This window comes from Tupaia chinensis, unplaced genomic scaffold, assembly GCF_000334495.1.
Source record: "Tupaia chinensis unplaced genomic scaffold, TupChi_1.0 Scaffold143247_2, whole genome shotgun sequence".
Lineage (NCBI taxonomy): Eukaryota > Metazoa > Chordata > Mammalia > Scandentia > Tupaiidae > Tupaia > Tupaia belangeri.
In genome coordinates this window covers 2,530,606-2,546,024 of record NW_006203092.1, presented here as the reverse complement: position 1 = coordinate 2,546,024, position 15,419 = coordinate 2,530,606, and the positions used below count along the sequence as shown (strand labels likewise).

General features: G+C 39.6%; 1 protein-coding gene across 1 annotated transcript in view; it reads left to right on the top strand.

Moving 5' to 3' along the window:
* The first annotated feature begins 887 nt into the window (after positions 1–887).
* LURAP1L (leucine rich adaptor protein 1 like) overlaps positions 888–15,419 on the top strand; it is a 42,022-nt gene continuing 27,490 nt past the window's right edge. Inside the window, exon 1 of the mRNA XM_006163845.2 lies at positions 888–1,281. Within this exon, the coding sequence (XP_006163907.1) occupies positions 973–1,281 (309 nt within the window). The 5' untranslated portion in view covers positions 888–972. The remainder of the gene's footprint in view (positions 1,282–15,419) is intronic.

The window sequence follows — 15,419 nt, the reverse complement described above, 5'->3', positions numbered from 1 at the left end:
CAGGTAAAGGGGGGATAGTAAACAACACCAAATTCAAAGTCATTTTTTTTGTCCCTAATTCTAAAGACTGTTTTAAAGACTGTGGCCACCAGGAGATTTTGCCGGGAGAACTGAAAAATTAATACCCTAAGACAGGTACTCTCAAGTGAAGTGCTGTGTGTGTTGAAACAGGGTTACTAGCAGCAGGGTTGAAAAAAATTCGATTGCTCTTCTTGCCGGTGACATACGGTACAAGGGTTGGCCCTGTTTTGGTCCACCTGCCAGCGGAGTTTAAAGTTTCCTAGGCTCGGAGGAACACAACGACTTGGATCAAACAGCCTAAATGGGAAGAAGGGCATTTCTGCTGCATCAAGGAAGCTGTTAAATTCTTGCTAAACTCTCTCTCTTTTATGCGTTCATGCACCCGACTGACCTCTTTCACTAACCAGAGGTTATTTCTGACAATGCAGGATATCCCGAAAGCGTGGAGACATATGGCTGGAAGATGAAATGGCCTCGGAGTACGGCCACATCACTATGTTGTGTCGCGTAGTACCAGATGGACAGTCAATGAACGGCGCAGGAATGTGAACGGACAGTTTTATAATGTGATTTTTTCCCCTGTAAAGCTGAAACAGATTTCATTTCCCTCTTTTTTCTTTTGCTCGATAGTACTTGATTTCCACTCTCTCTGCAAAATCAATTAACTCAACTTCGCAGTTAGAGGGCCAAAAAGGAAGGGAATGAGGCGATCTCGATAATCTTAGGAAGTGTCGGAGGAGTCGCAGTGGCAGAGAGATGCGGCTGCGAGCGCCGCGTCCTGTGCGGATTTCAGGGCTGCACCGCGCTGGCGGGTATTGGGCGGGCGGGGGGCCCGCCACGGCCCGGCAAGATTTTTTTTTAGGGGTCTGCGGAGCGCGCGGCCGCCGTCACCGCGGCGGCTGCCTTTCGTCCACTGCGCTTTATTTCCATTATCGCCGTCCTCGGAAAGTCATGGAAGACGGCCCCCTGCCAGACCTCAGAGACATCGAGCTGAAGCTGGGGCGCAAAGTACCCGAGAGCCTAGTGCGCTCGCTCCGTGGGGAGGAGCCGGTTCCCGGGGACAGGGACAGGGACCCCTCCGGGGGGAGCTGCGGCGCCGGCGGCGGCGGCGGTAGTAGCAGCAGTAGCAGCTGCTGCAGCTTCCCTCCCTCCCTGTCGTCCTCCTCTTCGTCCTCCCCAACCTCTGGCTCCTCAAGATGTAGCCACTCCAGCGCCCTGGAGAGGCTGGAAACCAAGCTTCATCTCCTCAGGCAAGAAATGGTGAGTGTGGTACGTCAGCCGTGGCGGGGAACCGAGCCAAAAGATGCGGCGATCGGAGGATGGGTTGGTTAAAAGAGGGCGACCGGCGCGGGGTACCGCCGGCTGGGCGCGTGGGAAATGTGGGTAGAGGAGCGCGCGCGGGGGCGGGGGGTCGTGCGTTTGGAGGCAGCTGCTGCGAGGCTTGTTTACCACGGACTTTGCTCGGTCACGGTTTGCTAAGACAGCAGAGTCTGTTCCGTTCTGTGTACTTTCTGATAGTGCCGACTCAGTGCTGCGGGCTGTCTTTGGTAAAGCTACCAGCCCGCTGAGGGTTTGCAGTTACTGAACCCATCTGGGGCCTGAAGTGTGGCGTTTACACTTCAGACCGGTTCAAAAGGTGGCTCAGCCCAATGCAGTGGCCGTGAAAACACTTCCCGGTTTGCCGGGAGGTGGCGCGGCGGGGTCCCTGCAGTCTCCTTCCTAGCTCACTCTACCACGAGTACCGCTCCGCCCTCTCCTCCCCGCGTCCGCCTCCCGCTTGACGCAGCAGCCGCAGCTGTTCCGTGGCCACTGAGGAGCAAATTCTCCACAGCTGGTTCTGAAAACAATGGCCCAGTCGTCCTGGAAATGCTTATGAACAGCTTGTTTCACTGTTTTGATCCAGAAGAGCAGGTGATCCCCAGGCCCAGGGATTTAGAAATGACCACCTCTGGCCCTTCTCAATTGTTTTTGGTTCTCTTTGCAAACCTTAGCCAAAGAACAGGACAATGGAGCAAGCACAAGGTCTTAGAATACTTGTTATTCCGGATGTACTTAGCCTGAGACACTTATTTACTTGCCAAGAGTTCTTGGGCAAGTCACTCTCTCTGTAGACCTCAGTTTATGTTTACAATGATGATTTGGTCGAAGGAAATGATCCCTTCCTAAACCCTGTGAAGAAAATGACCACAAAGTAACAGCATTTTCTACCAGCTTGGAAAGAAGAGAACTTGCAAGAGCCAGTCTTTTTATTTATTTGAGAGGTTTTTGCTATAAGTCGCATGCGCTTGCCAGAGACAGAAAGCAAGAAATCACCCCCAGGGCGGATGGTCACGCTGCAATCCCTTCTCCTCCATTCTCCTCTCAATATCTTGGGCACGCACGCACAAGCACCCGGCATGAGTTTAAGCCACCAGGTCTGAGATTCGGATGGCAGTCGACTACATGGGAGTCCAGCGACATAGCCATTAAGCTAACTGCTGGTCCCAGGAGCGAGTCTTAAGTTACCTACAGGATAGTGAGAAGGATTTCCATAAATGACCTGACCTGCTGGAAATTCGTTTTAAAAAGGTTTTTCTGGACCCTCTCTTTTTGTAGTTGGGGAACTCCAGAGAGAATAAATTTCAAGTATAAAGTAATCTTGGCAAATATATTAGTGCAAAAAGTCAGTCTTTACAGGTCATAGCCTGTGTTCAGAAAACTGGATGTCATTCCAGAAACCTCTCACAGATGATCTCTAAGGCTAGTCTGCCAGAGGACTTTCTCAATAGATTGTATGCCTTAAGTATTGGTTTTCTTCCCACTTGGAATGTTCCAGATGTTGAAAGTGAATATATATGAATAAGTATATATGTACATGTATCTATACATATATATTTGTATGTGTGTTTATTTATACACCATATGTATTACAAATGATTTTGGTGCTATATTCATATTTCTTTTTCTGAATATACACATATACACAGATTATATATATTATTTATTCAAGTATTTACTTAGCATTTACTATATGCTGGTAATAAACTGGATGCTAAAAATACAAAACAAAACCATCAATGAACATATCCGTTATATTAAGGGTTCTCACACTTCTTGCACTCATTTGCCATGTATTATTTGTAGTATATCAAAGCAAGCGTGTTCAAGAATTCTATAGTGTACAGAAAATAATCGGAGGGTTTTCAACTAAAGTACCTTCTATACATCTAATTTTTTTCAATGAAATTTTCAAATAATTGATCAAAATTTGCCCTCCATCTTGCTCTGTATAACTATTTTGGTATATTAATAAATTCTCTTTTTTTAAAGGTTTTTGTTACAGGGTGCCTGTGCTCGCTGGAGAGACACAGAGAGAGACAGTGAAAGGAAGATTAGGAATCGCCCCCTGGGGGAGGGAGGCCACTCTACAGTCCCTTCTTCTCCATTCTTCTCCTGGGATTTTAGGCATGCACACACGAGTGCCTGGTTCTTTTCAAGCTGCCGGATTCAGGACTCTAATGAACCACAGTTGGCTATGTGGAAGTCTATGCCTTAACAACCATGTCACCTGCTGGTCCTTAATACATTCTTTAAGACAAAGACAAACATCTACAACAGCAGCAGCAGATTGCTCAATTGACTTATGTTTTCTTTCTTTTTCTTTTCTTTCCTTTTTTTTTTTTTTTGGTGAGGTTTTTGCTGTAGGGCATGTGCACTTGCTGGAAAGCTTGAGAGAGACAGAGAGACAGAAAGCAAGAAGTCATCCCCCAGGGAGGATGGCCTGCTGCAATCCCTTTCCTCCATTCTCCTCTTGGGATCTTGGGCCCTCATGCACATACTCGCCTGGTGTGAGTTTAAGCCACTGGGTTTGGGACTTGAACCGTAATCAACTACCTGGGAGTCTAGTGACATAGCCATTATGCCAACTGCAAATTTTCTATGAAAAGCTTTAGTATCTTGGACCTAGAAAAGTTTGCACTAGAACAGATTTTTTTTTTTCTGTTAAACTTTGTACTGTAATAAAGATCTCCACTGAGCAAATGTTACCGTTGACTAAGGGGGTTTAGAAGGAGCGGATTGGAAACAAGTATTCCTTTGCCAAGGAGACAATCTCTCCCATTTTACATAAGTTTTGTGGGGTCTAAAAACTCCAGCTTCAGCACAATTGCAAAGCAACAGATTTGTTTTTATGTAGAGTTGGCGATTTTGTTATAAACACTGAACAGATGCAGTGCTGTAGTTCTTCCTGTCTCCTCTGAGTCCCCATGTAGAGGAGTTAGGGAACTAGAGTCAGGTTATGACCTTTTAATCATGATTTTCGTGTTCCTTTCCATCCTATACTCTGAGCATTGAGTTAACCTCTTTGGTATTATGCATGTCCCCCCATCTCTTGCTCATTATTTTGAGTTTTTCACACATTTTTCCTTCCTAGATGGTCAAGAATTGTCAGGTACTGGGCCCTCAGAACTCCTAAGGAACACCTGAGCCATGCACAAAAGCCTTTCCAGAGACCTCTAGGAATTAATTAAGCCTTTCTTCTTTTCCTATCGGAATGGATGTGTATACCACTGACATAGGACAGCGTAGATTGCAGGGAAGTACTCCCAACACTTAAAGGTCTTTACATACATGTGATTTCAGCATTATCTCTCTCATCTCCTTTTATGCTGTTATAGATTATTAAAAAAATTTTTGAAGTAAATATTCGATTCACTGCTCTCGGAGATCTGTGAAATAAGTTATGAAGCAAGTGAGTTGAAAAAAGATACTGAAGAGGGGATAAACTAAATATGACCAGATTCCTTAATGAGAAATTCTTTATTAACAAGATAAATAACGCCATATGTAACCAAGGGGGTGGGAGAGAAAATACTGGAGAAATATTTGCAAGCATGTATGTGATAGAATAGGCCAATTCCAGGTAACCTTCAGGATGTTAAAGGAACAAGACAAATTTTCCCAGGGTGAAGTGTTTTTAATTTGAATTTAGAGATAAGGAAGTTTGACAATATGGTAAGCACATGCAAAAGTACACACAGGAAATTATTATGAGATTGAAAATAGGGTCAGGCACCTCATATGAAGTGTACACAATTATATTTGTTCACTACTTTTCAATTCACAGTGTGTTTTGATACCTGGCATGTCACTTGAGCCCAAGGTCAACCTGAAAAAGAGTAGGTGTTAGCGTCTACGTTTTCCCAATGAGATTATTGTGGTTTAGAGATGATTGAGAAAGCAGGCCAAGGTTACACAGCTAATTAGTGAATGAGTCGTGAATCACAACTTGAACTCAAATCATCTGACTCCATAGACTGTGCTTTGTCCTCATCCCAGTCTCTGTATTCTAATACTCTTTCTTCAACGTACAGTGTAATTATTGTAAATCTGTGATAATTTAGTAACCCCTAGATTGCTAAGGGAGCCAGTAGAAGAGGAAGCTTCAGGATACATGCCAGGGGTTGTTACAGATACGGATCCATTAAAAAATGAACAAATAGGGGACCAGGCGATAACACAATGTTGAAATGTGATGCTCTGTGAGGCTGACTCATGAGAAGGTTCCAGAGTTGTGTCCCAAGACCTTCATGGGCATACCTTGTTGGGTACACTGTGTACCAATAATCCAGAATTTGCTGAGACAGGAGGTGATTGTGGTCTCAGGGCCCTGTGTGGGTGCTGTTTCACTCTTTCTTTCTCACTCATGGAAGTAATAAGTAAATACAACTTTTAAAAAGTCAACAAATAGGGCTGACTCTATGGTCTCGTAGTTAAGGCTGCTAGACCCCACATGACCAACCACACAGTTCAAGTGGCTCAAGAAACACAGTAGGTATGTGTATGTGTGCCCAAAATCGCGAAAAGGAGACGAGATGGAGGAGAAAGACTGTGGCATGGTCATTCTCCATGGTGGGGTTCTTTCTCCTCCTCGCTCCACTCCAAGGAGCACAGATGCCCTCTAGGAATAACTACCAAAAATAAATAAATAAATAACAAATATTTTTGAGTTCCTACTATGTGCCAAGCTTGCCTCTAGACCTCAGAAATATAAAACAAAGTGGTTACTATAAAATGTCACTCCCCAGAGGTCCTGTGTTTGGAGTTTTCATCCTGGTGTCTGTGCAAAGACTCTTTTTGAAGAATTTTCTAAATAGACTTTTAAGCCTTGCTTATCAAGTATTAGTCTATTTAAAGTCTCTTAATATTCAAAATATTTTCCAATAAATATAAATTTATTGTCAAAACTGTGTTTCAACTGTATTAATAAATTTTATATTGTATTCTTACAATCTGTTCAAAGGGTATTACCACTATCTCAGTTCATATTGTACCGTTAGTTTGAGATTATAAATTATTTTTCTCAGGACTAGCAGATGGCCTAATGGTAACATTACTGGACTCCCATGTAGTCAACTGCAGTTCTAGTCCAGGACCTTGTGCTTAAAAGTCATCCCGGGAGCATGTGCCCAAAATCCCGAGAGGAGAATGAAGGAGAATGGATTGCAATGTGGCCACCCTCTCAACTCCTGGGGAGTGATTTGTTGCTTTCTGTCCCTCTGTCTCTCTATATACAACTGGTGAGTGCACCTACCCTACAGCAAAAATTTCTCTCAAAAAATTATTTTTCTCATTTTACTCTGGAAAAATATTGAACCACATAAGATTATGAAAGCAATCACTAAAAAATAGGAACATCAAATTAAAAGAGGCCCAATGCACTCTCCAAAGTTTGCCTTCCCAGATTACTTTCAGAAAATCAAAATATATTTTGGAATGGAATATGCACTACCTGCTGATGCCACATTCTGTATTTAGTCAATCCTTTTTTAAAATTATTTAATTTAATTTTTTACTTATTCATTCATTTTATTTTAATTTGACCAGAGAGAAACACAGAGAGAGAGAGAGAGAAAGTGAGAAAGCAAGTCTCCAGGTTCTGGACTTGAACTGTGGTCACCCATGTGAGAGTGTCCAGCACCTTAACCACCACGCCACCTGCTGGTCCCCATGGATTCAGTCAATTCTATATTAATATTGAGATGGTTTACCAATATTTAGATGATGCAGAGCCATTATGAAAATTGATTTTAAAATACTGTATCCTGATATCAATATTTTGGGCAGTGGTTTGTGTGACAGCTGATTAATAGTGAAGCATAACTAAACTCACAGTTTCTTATCATTTCTTATTATTAAACACTCAAACCTGATTCCTTACTTCTTGTTTCTTTGTTCTTAATTCTTAGTTTAATAAAGTTTTCTAGGCAATATTCAGGACTAGATACAAACACACATTTATATAGGCAAACATAAATAATACTAGAAGAATATAAATACAAAAAGTCAAAATTCTTAAGAATGATATATTTACACTTGTTTTTACTGACACTTTCTTGTATTGCTCTTTCCTCTTTTTTTTCTTCCTGTTTTAAGTACCTTCTGTGCTTTTGTAATAGAAAACAAAGATTATTTAAAATTCTCTCAAAAAGACATGATTTTATTAAATGAACCTCACAGTTGCCTTGGACATGCTTCAAAGTAAGCCAGGCTATTACCATAGCTCAAAAATGACAGAAATAACTTTGATCATCCTGTCATTTAGTTCTTTCATTTAGTTATCATGGAGTTTTATCATTTAGTGTTTTTGTTTGTTTGTTTTTGTAGGTTGCCCAAAATGTTAAGGAAAACCACAGGTATATAATGAAGTGCAGGAAAGTGCAAAACATTTACCTTGATGAGTTCACAAGATAGCTGATAAGATATAAGCAAGTATAATTTGGCCAGACATTATAAATCAACTCATCAGCGGGAGCCTGGTGCCATCACGTCAGCCATAAGGTTGACACAAACAGATAAAGCTGAAGAGATTTCTCACAAGATAGATGCCTTATATGAGAATTTAAAATGCTGGTAATTATGCAAATGAAGGGTATATGATTAGGGATAAAGACATCAAGAAGATGAGAAATCTTATTCCCAATGGTCTTCTGTCATTTTGCCCACAGACTGCTAATATACTTACTTACTCTAATAAATAAATATGTTGAAACACATTTCCTTACTCATTGGCTTACAGATTGACAGCAGAGCAGGCAAAGACAGTAATGTCACTCTGCTAGAAATTCATAGACAAGATTTAAAGGATTTATACATAACTTGAAAACAGTGACATTTTCAAAAATTGACCGATCTCATCCTGTCCTTAGGGGTGTATGTTGGTATGATCAATACATATGTGAACAACATATTTTGGCAAAAAGAATTACTCTGCATTTAGGTTGCTCAACTGTACTGTTCTAGTCAAGAGAGACCACATGTTGTGGAAGAATTTTAAACTAATGATGTTTGTTCCCATGATAACATAAAAATATGTGTATTTTACCTTTGATTTTAGTAATGAGTCCCTAATAAAAGACTTTTTCATATCATAAGAGTTCAGTTTATGTTTTCTTTCATTTTTTAAGGGTTTTTGCTGTAGAGCAAATGTGTTTACCAGAGAAAAAGAGAAAGAGAGATGAAGAGAAGAAAAGTGAGAAATCATACCCCAGGGAGATGGCCATGCCACAATTCTTTCTTTTCCATTCTCTACTTGGGATATTGAGCATGCACATGTGCCCAGGATGATTTTCAAGCTACTGGTGCCAGAACTCAAACTACGGTCAATCATGTGGGAGTCCAGTGCCTTAACCACCACACCACCTGCTGGGTCCAAGACTTTAGGCTTTTGAGACACACTAAAGGATCTTCGAACAGTTGATGGAAAATGAGCATTATGAAAAAAACCACACATGGAATTCAAAGATTTTTTTGCATGAAGATAAACTCATACTCAAAGTCCGTATTTTTCCATGGGTGTTTTGAAGTCCATTTGTGCTTCTAAAGCTGGTATTCATGACGAGACTCTGAGGTCTCTGATAATTTATTACATTTTCTCACTTTCCTTTGAAAGATAGTGCTTTATTCCTCAAATAATTGCTCTCTGATTTGTTGAAAACTTCATAGTCTTTGAAGTCAGACAGGCAGAGGTTCTAGACAAGTCCAGAGCAAGTCAGAGTGCAGACCAACAAGACCCAGCAGGGTTCCAGGGATGCCCGTCTATGGAGACTTTTTATCCATCTCCACTGTCATTCCAGTCTTGGCTCTTTCACTCACTCCAGCACAGCTGTAATTATATAATCATGCTATAGATTGCATTCACTCACCAGAGAGAGAAGGAAAGTGAGAAAGCACCTCCCTAGAGGAGATGGCCATACCACAATCCCTTCCCTTCCATTTTCCTATCAAGACTTTGGGGATGCACATACATGCTCCTGGCATTTTTTTCAAATCACCAAGTCTGGGACTCGAACAATGAAGTTGGCCATGTGGGATCCAGCTGTCTTAACCATCACTCAACAGACTGGCCCAACTTTACTTTTTATAGTAAATGAGTAGACAAATACTTACAAGTTCTTCTAGAAAATAGATTCTGACCACAAAATTCTGACTTTATCAGACACTTTATTTTTAATAGAAAATAATTAAAAATCTTCAAATTGGAGTGAACTTCTCTTCAGTCATACATCATTGAACCATAATCTTGTCAATTTTTTTCTTCTGCTTATAATAATAACGTTAATAAAACCTTTAAAAATTTGACTGAAAGACTAACATGGCAAAAGGTGATACGTCTCATATGGAGAAGGCAGAACAGTCACCTAGTAATGTAGTGTGTCTTCAGACTTCATAGCCCAAAAGCACCCAAGATTTGTTCAGACTTTGGGATGCTCATGATAATTGCCAGATTCTGTTCCTTGAATTCAGACATCATGAGAACATGTGGTTCTTCAACTGAGGAAATAATTAATATCCTTCAATTCGACTCTTATAACACAGTGATATGTAAAACTGGAATGATTGTATAGTGTAAAATTGACTAATAAGGCCTCTTCAAAGGCTCATGCCATGGAAAGTTAGGGTTGGGAAAGCATGGAATGAAGAAAAGGTAGGAATCTGATCATCTCCTGGCACTGTTGGACCCAGTGTTTCATTTGGCAGATTCAGGGTATCCCTTCCCCGCAGCTCTCTTGGTTGGGCCGCCAGCATAGCATGTTCATTGCATTTTCTGACACTATTCTTTTTCTTCAAAATGTTACTCCCATCAATCAAGAGTTGCTCATACTGAATAGTCTTTAGGGGTGAGTCCAGTCTTGACTCCTGATACCTTATGATTGATATCAGATTTTTCAGAGGATGATTGTTTCCCTCATTTCAGTGTTCTGGGAGTCCCATCACACTCCCTTGCATGTACCCCTCTGCTATCACCTGCACATTGTTGCTGTCTTTTTAAAAATGTATCTATTTGCTTTCTTTTTTTTAAGAGAGATTTTTGCTATAGAGTGTGTATGCTCACCAGAGAGACAGACAGAAAAAAATTACCCCCCCCGGGGGGGCGGGGGATAGTCACACCACAATCCCTTCTCCTCCATTCTCCTTTTGAGATTATGGGCATGCATGCACATGTGCCTGGTCCATCCGGTCCAGGACTTGACCACAGTTGGCTACATGGGTGTCCAGTGAAATAACTATTATACCATCTGCTGGTTTCCTTATGTATTTTATTTTTTTAATGAGAGAGAGAGTCACTCTTGATAGAGTCTTATTATGCTGGGATTATCACTCTCAACCCAAGTTTTCTACCCAGCCAGGATCTGTAGGTGCTCATGCCCAAATATGCCTGGGATGCTAAAGTTAATCCAGGATCTGAATCCTGGTCTTCCATGTGGCTCCCAGAATGGCAGCACAATGCCCTACTGCCAGTACCATCATAGCTGGCCTAGTACATGGCTTTTGTAGAATAATTTTTAATTTTGAAACGACATTTCTTGGGTAATTTGGCTTGTAATATATAAACTAAAAAGTTGTTAATGCTATTCCCTTATAACCTAAATTGTGGACGTTTTTGGGAGTGAGAGGGATGGTGATTTCTCATTTTCTCTGTCTCTGTCTCTCTCTGACCAGTGCACACACCCTATAACAAAACGTTAAAAAAAAAAAAGATCGTAGATATTTTTTCTGTAAGATTTAAATTTAAATACCTGAAGTGAGCTAAAAAATTAAGTCTTCTGATTTTCTACATATTTGGTGGGCAGAATACACTTGGTGTTTTGTTAAACCCACGTCAGCAAACTCGTAAAAAGAGTTTAGCAGCGGCATTCGAAAGACGGAGCAATGACTGTTATAACTTGCTGATCCACAGTACAGGCTTCGATTCCAACAGCTTCCTTGATGTTTTAGAAAAAAAAAAAAAAAAAAAAAAAGTCAAAAAAACATTTAAATGTCCCTGTCCCCATCTATTATTGTTTTGGTATCAACCAAACAAAGCTTGAGACCAAAATGGAAAAGGAGGCCCTCTCAGTCCCTGACAAAATGATGAAAATGAGCTTTCAAGATTATGCAATTCAGAGAACTGCCTTGAGCTGGTGCTCTCCAGCAGTGCCGCCGCCAGGTTCGTGTATTTTAATACACTGTGACGTTTATACAAGATACAAAATATAAGTAACGTATTTATGGTAATATATATATATATATATATTGGCCTACCAACTCTGGTGCCAATAATACTGTAGAAATTTATCATAAGGAATAATAATGAATTTGTACAAGAATGTAGTTTGTGTATACATTTGGTATCATGAATGAATGAAGAATTAGAATAATGTGAGCAGACACAGTTACTTCTATGTATATAATAGACATTTGTGTAGCTATGACGATTATACTGTAAACATGATAGGATGGAGAGAATGGCTATGGATGTACACAAACAGAACAAAAGTCTGGAATGAAGACTGTAATGTTAACATTGCTATCTTTGGATGATGTAGTTATGGGTGACATTTTTTTCCCTTGAACTATTTTGTTCTGTGCAGTTTCTCTGTACTAATCATAAAAAATAAGGAAAAAATATTACTAAACAAATAGAAATAATAAAGAGAATTTTCACAAATAATAATCAAAGAGCAAGGGCATTGAATAAGCTAGAACTGCATTCAATGATTCGCAGCCCAGCCTTTAAGCACACAATTTAAGTAATGAGATTAATATAGGAAAAGTAGCTGGGATTCTGCCTGCTCACCAGTAAGCTCTCCTTAAGCCTTAGTGTTCTTGCTCTTTCCATAGCATTAGTGGTGTAATGCTTTGACTCTTAACGGAAAAGATGGGACGAGTACTTTCCTAAACTTCACATTTCTCTTTTTTCTTTAATTATATTTTATAGAAGAAGGAGGCAAGACAATAAATGAAATAATTTGTCTTCCTGTACTTCTATTTCATCTGAGTTGCTAAACTTAGTGTTGAGCGTCCCCGCACAGGAGCAGTACCTGGGATGATTAGTGCCCAGTAAGAATTGGCCATTTCAGCCCAGCCAACATAGTGTTCACTGTCAAAATGCCATGCTCAGTTGGCTGGGGCCACATGGAAGGCTGGGGTTTGATTCCTGGTCCTCTAGACCATAGGCCACAGGACTTAGGAGGCTCTAGCAGAGACACGGTGACTCTGTCTTTAAAAAAAAGGTCAAATAACCAACTTTAACCAACAGACTATTCAGGATTTTGATCTAGTGGGTACTGGGTACTACTAGTCCTGGACTGGCCTACCATAAGAAGGCTATGCAACTGATGATGACTGTCAGAAATATTTACCGTGGCCTTCTACAGTTGTTGCCTAAGAGTTTATGAGCGCCTATGCTTCTTGCCATAAATAGTTGAATAGAAAATATGAAGACTCAGATAGCTGTTCAGATAGGGTTTTAGAGAGAAGGTTTATCCTTGCCAAGGAAAAGAAAGGAGTTGGAAATAATCAAGATTACAGAGAAAGCTTTTTTTTTTTTTAAAGATTACACAGGAAACCTGCACAAGCAGAAACCAAATTCTAGTCTACTATTTTGAAATGTGATGATAAAATTGTATTGTAAAGGAATCTGCACAGAACCATGAAGTATAACTTTATTTCATCACTTAAATTAGTGACTTTTGTCATACCATAAAACTTACTGAATTATATACTCTATATTGACAGAAATCTTTCTTCAGTTAAAGCATGTTATTGTTTAAAAAATATTTATAAGTCTCTGGAGCTGAAGATTTCTAGAGTGAAAGTCTGACAAAATTCTTTATACATGACTTCATCTGACACTTTACTATTATGGCAAGTTTTAGGTTCCATATTCCAACTTGGTTATTAATATTTCTCACTATCTTTTTATTCTGTACCATAATTGCTGGAGGGCAGAGGCTCTGACTAATCAATGCTTGTATTTCTCTAATGCCTGGCCAAGTTTTTTTGGAACAAAGTGTTGTATAATGTGTGAATTAAAGTACACTTTGATTCTGCTTCCAATTTTTGTGCTTTGAGTGCACTACAATTTTTTTTTTCTTTTTCGAAATGGTACTATGAACACCAGCGCTTTCTTTGTCTCCCAGAAGCCAAGCCCAGTTACCTGGAACTTCAGTTCCAACGTAAAGAAAGACTAAATCTTATTGTAACAATTGACTTTTTAAAAAAGTAAGGCCTACTGTATACTGAGATATTGTCAGTCTCAAAAACCATTGTTGTCAGGGGATTGGCAGAGCATAGAAATGGATGGGAGTTGTTGTCTTCATCTTTAAGTTCATAAAGAATATGCACATATTAGCATTTGCCATCCTCTTTTCCTATTCTAGAAAGAAGGTTTGAGGTTTCAGGGTGAAAAGAAAGAACTTAGAAAAAAAGAACAGTATCAATATTATTATATACTATGTTTTTCAATCCATATTATCAGCTATGTGGTTTTGGCTATAAATAAGGAATCATCTAATTTAGCAGCCTAGCTTAGTGCCTGAGGTACATTCATTAGAGCATTCATTCTTTGAGTCGGCACACCCCTTGATATAGACATGGGGACTTCGGAAATATTTGAAGTGGTTAGTGAACTTGTGAGCATCCCATCAGTAGTGTCTGGATTAAGAAGCTGGATGGATAGAGTAGGAAAGCTAGATTTCTTGAATGCTCATTATGAGATCCTAAAGCTGGAAGAAGTTTCAAGGAATGAACTCAATTTGTGTTTGTTTCTTTGAAAACTAGATTTGAAAGATGAAAAGTGGCGGCCAAATATTTTTAATGCTGCAGTTAAATCAGCATCTCCTGGGTTTCCTTCTGGATGTTTCTTGTCTTTACATTAACTTTTTATTTTTTATTGCCAGAGGTCATGTGCACTCACCAGAGAGAGATGGACAGAAAGAAAGAGAGAGAAAGGAAAAAGCACTCTCAAATAGGCCATAATCAGAACAATTTCTCAGTCACTTCTCCGTTGGCATTCTGGACACACATGCAGACGCACCCACTGTGTTTTTCAAGCTGCTGCGGTTGAGACTCAATTGCAGTTGGCCATGTGGAATCCTGTTTCCAGAAGCACTAGGCTATGGGGCCGACCTCTGCATGAACATTTTATATACTCACTTTCCCAGTGGCATTCGTCTTATTACCTACCAAGAAGAAACACTCACAAGGGTTTTTGCTACTTTTAATGTTAGTATTTCCTAATTTTTATTATCCATAAGGGTCCCAAATTATGGCAGAGATTTACAATTTTTTGGAAATTACATTTTTGACTTTACGTAAAAATTGCAAAAATAATACCAAAAATCACTACATGCCCCTCAACTAGATTCTCCTAAATGTTAACATTTCACATTTCTCCTTCTTAATCTTTTCCTATTTCTTGTCTCTTCACTTCTCAATACACACACACACATTTTTAAGGAACATTGAATTTTCTTTAAAATTGCTGATATCATTTTACCTGTGAATAGTTCAGTGAGCATTCCCCTCCTCCACACACAAAAAACAACAAAAGAACAATTATAGAGAATAAATGCCCTTCTTCCCCCTTGTCCATTGTAGTCACACAATTAATGACATAATTATAACTTACTTCACATTTTCTTACTGAGTTCACTCATGTCCTAAGAATATTTTTCAACAGAGCTCTGCAAATGGCCTTCTCATATTCTTATGGAGCCAACACTGAGTTATAGCATACCAGTTGGTCTGCCTGAAGCTCATTAAGGATAATTAGAAGAATATATTTTCAATCTCTTATATATTTCTTGGCTTAATGCCAGATATTGTTTTATCACAAAGTCATCTTTTTATCCAAATTTTCTGGTATACATGCAAGCAAGGCATAGCAACTGGGAGGCTTTTGACATGGTATTCAGAAAATATATTTTGAATGTTGGATCAAATAACAATGCTTGCCTAGCAGTATTTGAGCTGTATGGAGAGAAGGATTCTGAGCACCAGTTTCATTAGGTGAGAAAAAAGAGTACTATAAGAAGAAAAAACAATTTGTTAGCACTTATGTCTTAAAAAAATTTCTCCTGTGAGTGGTTATTTTG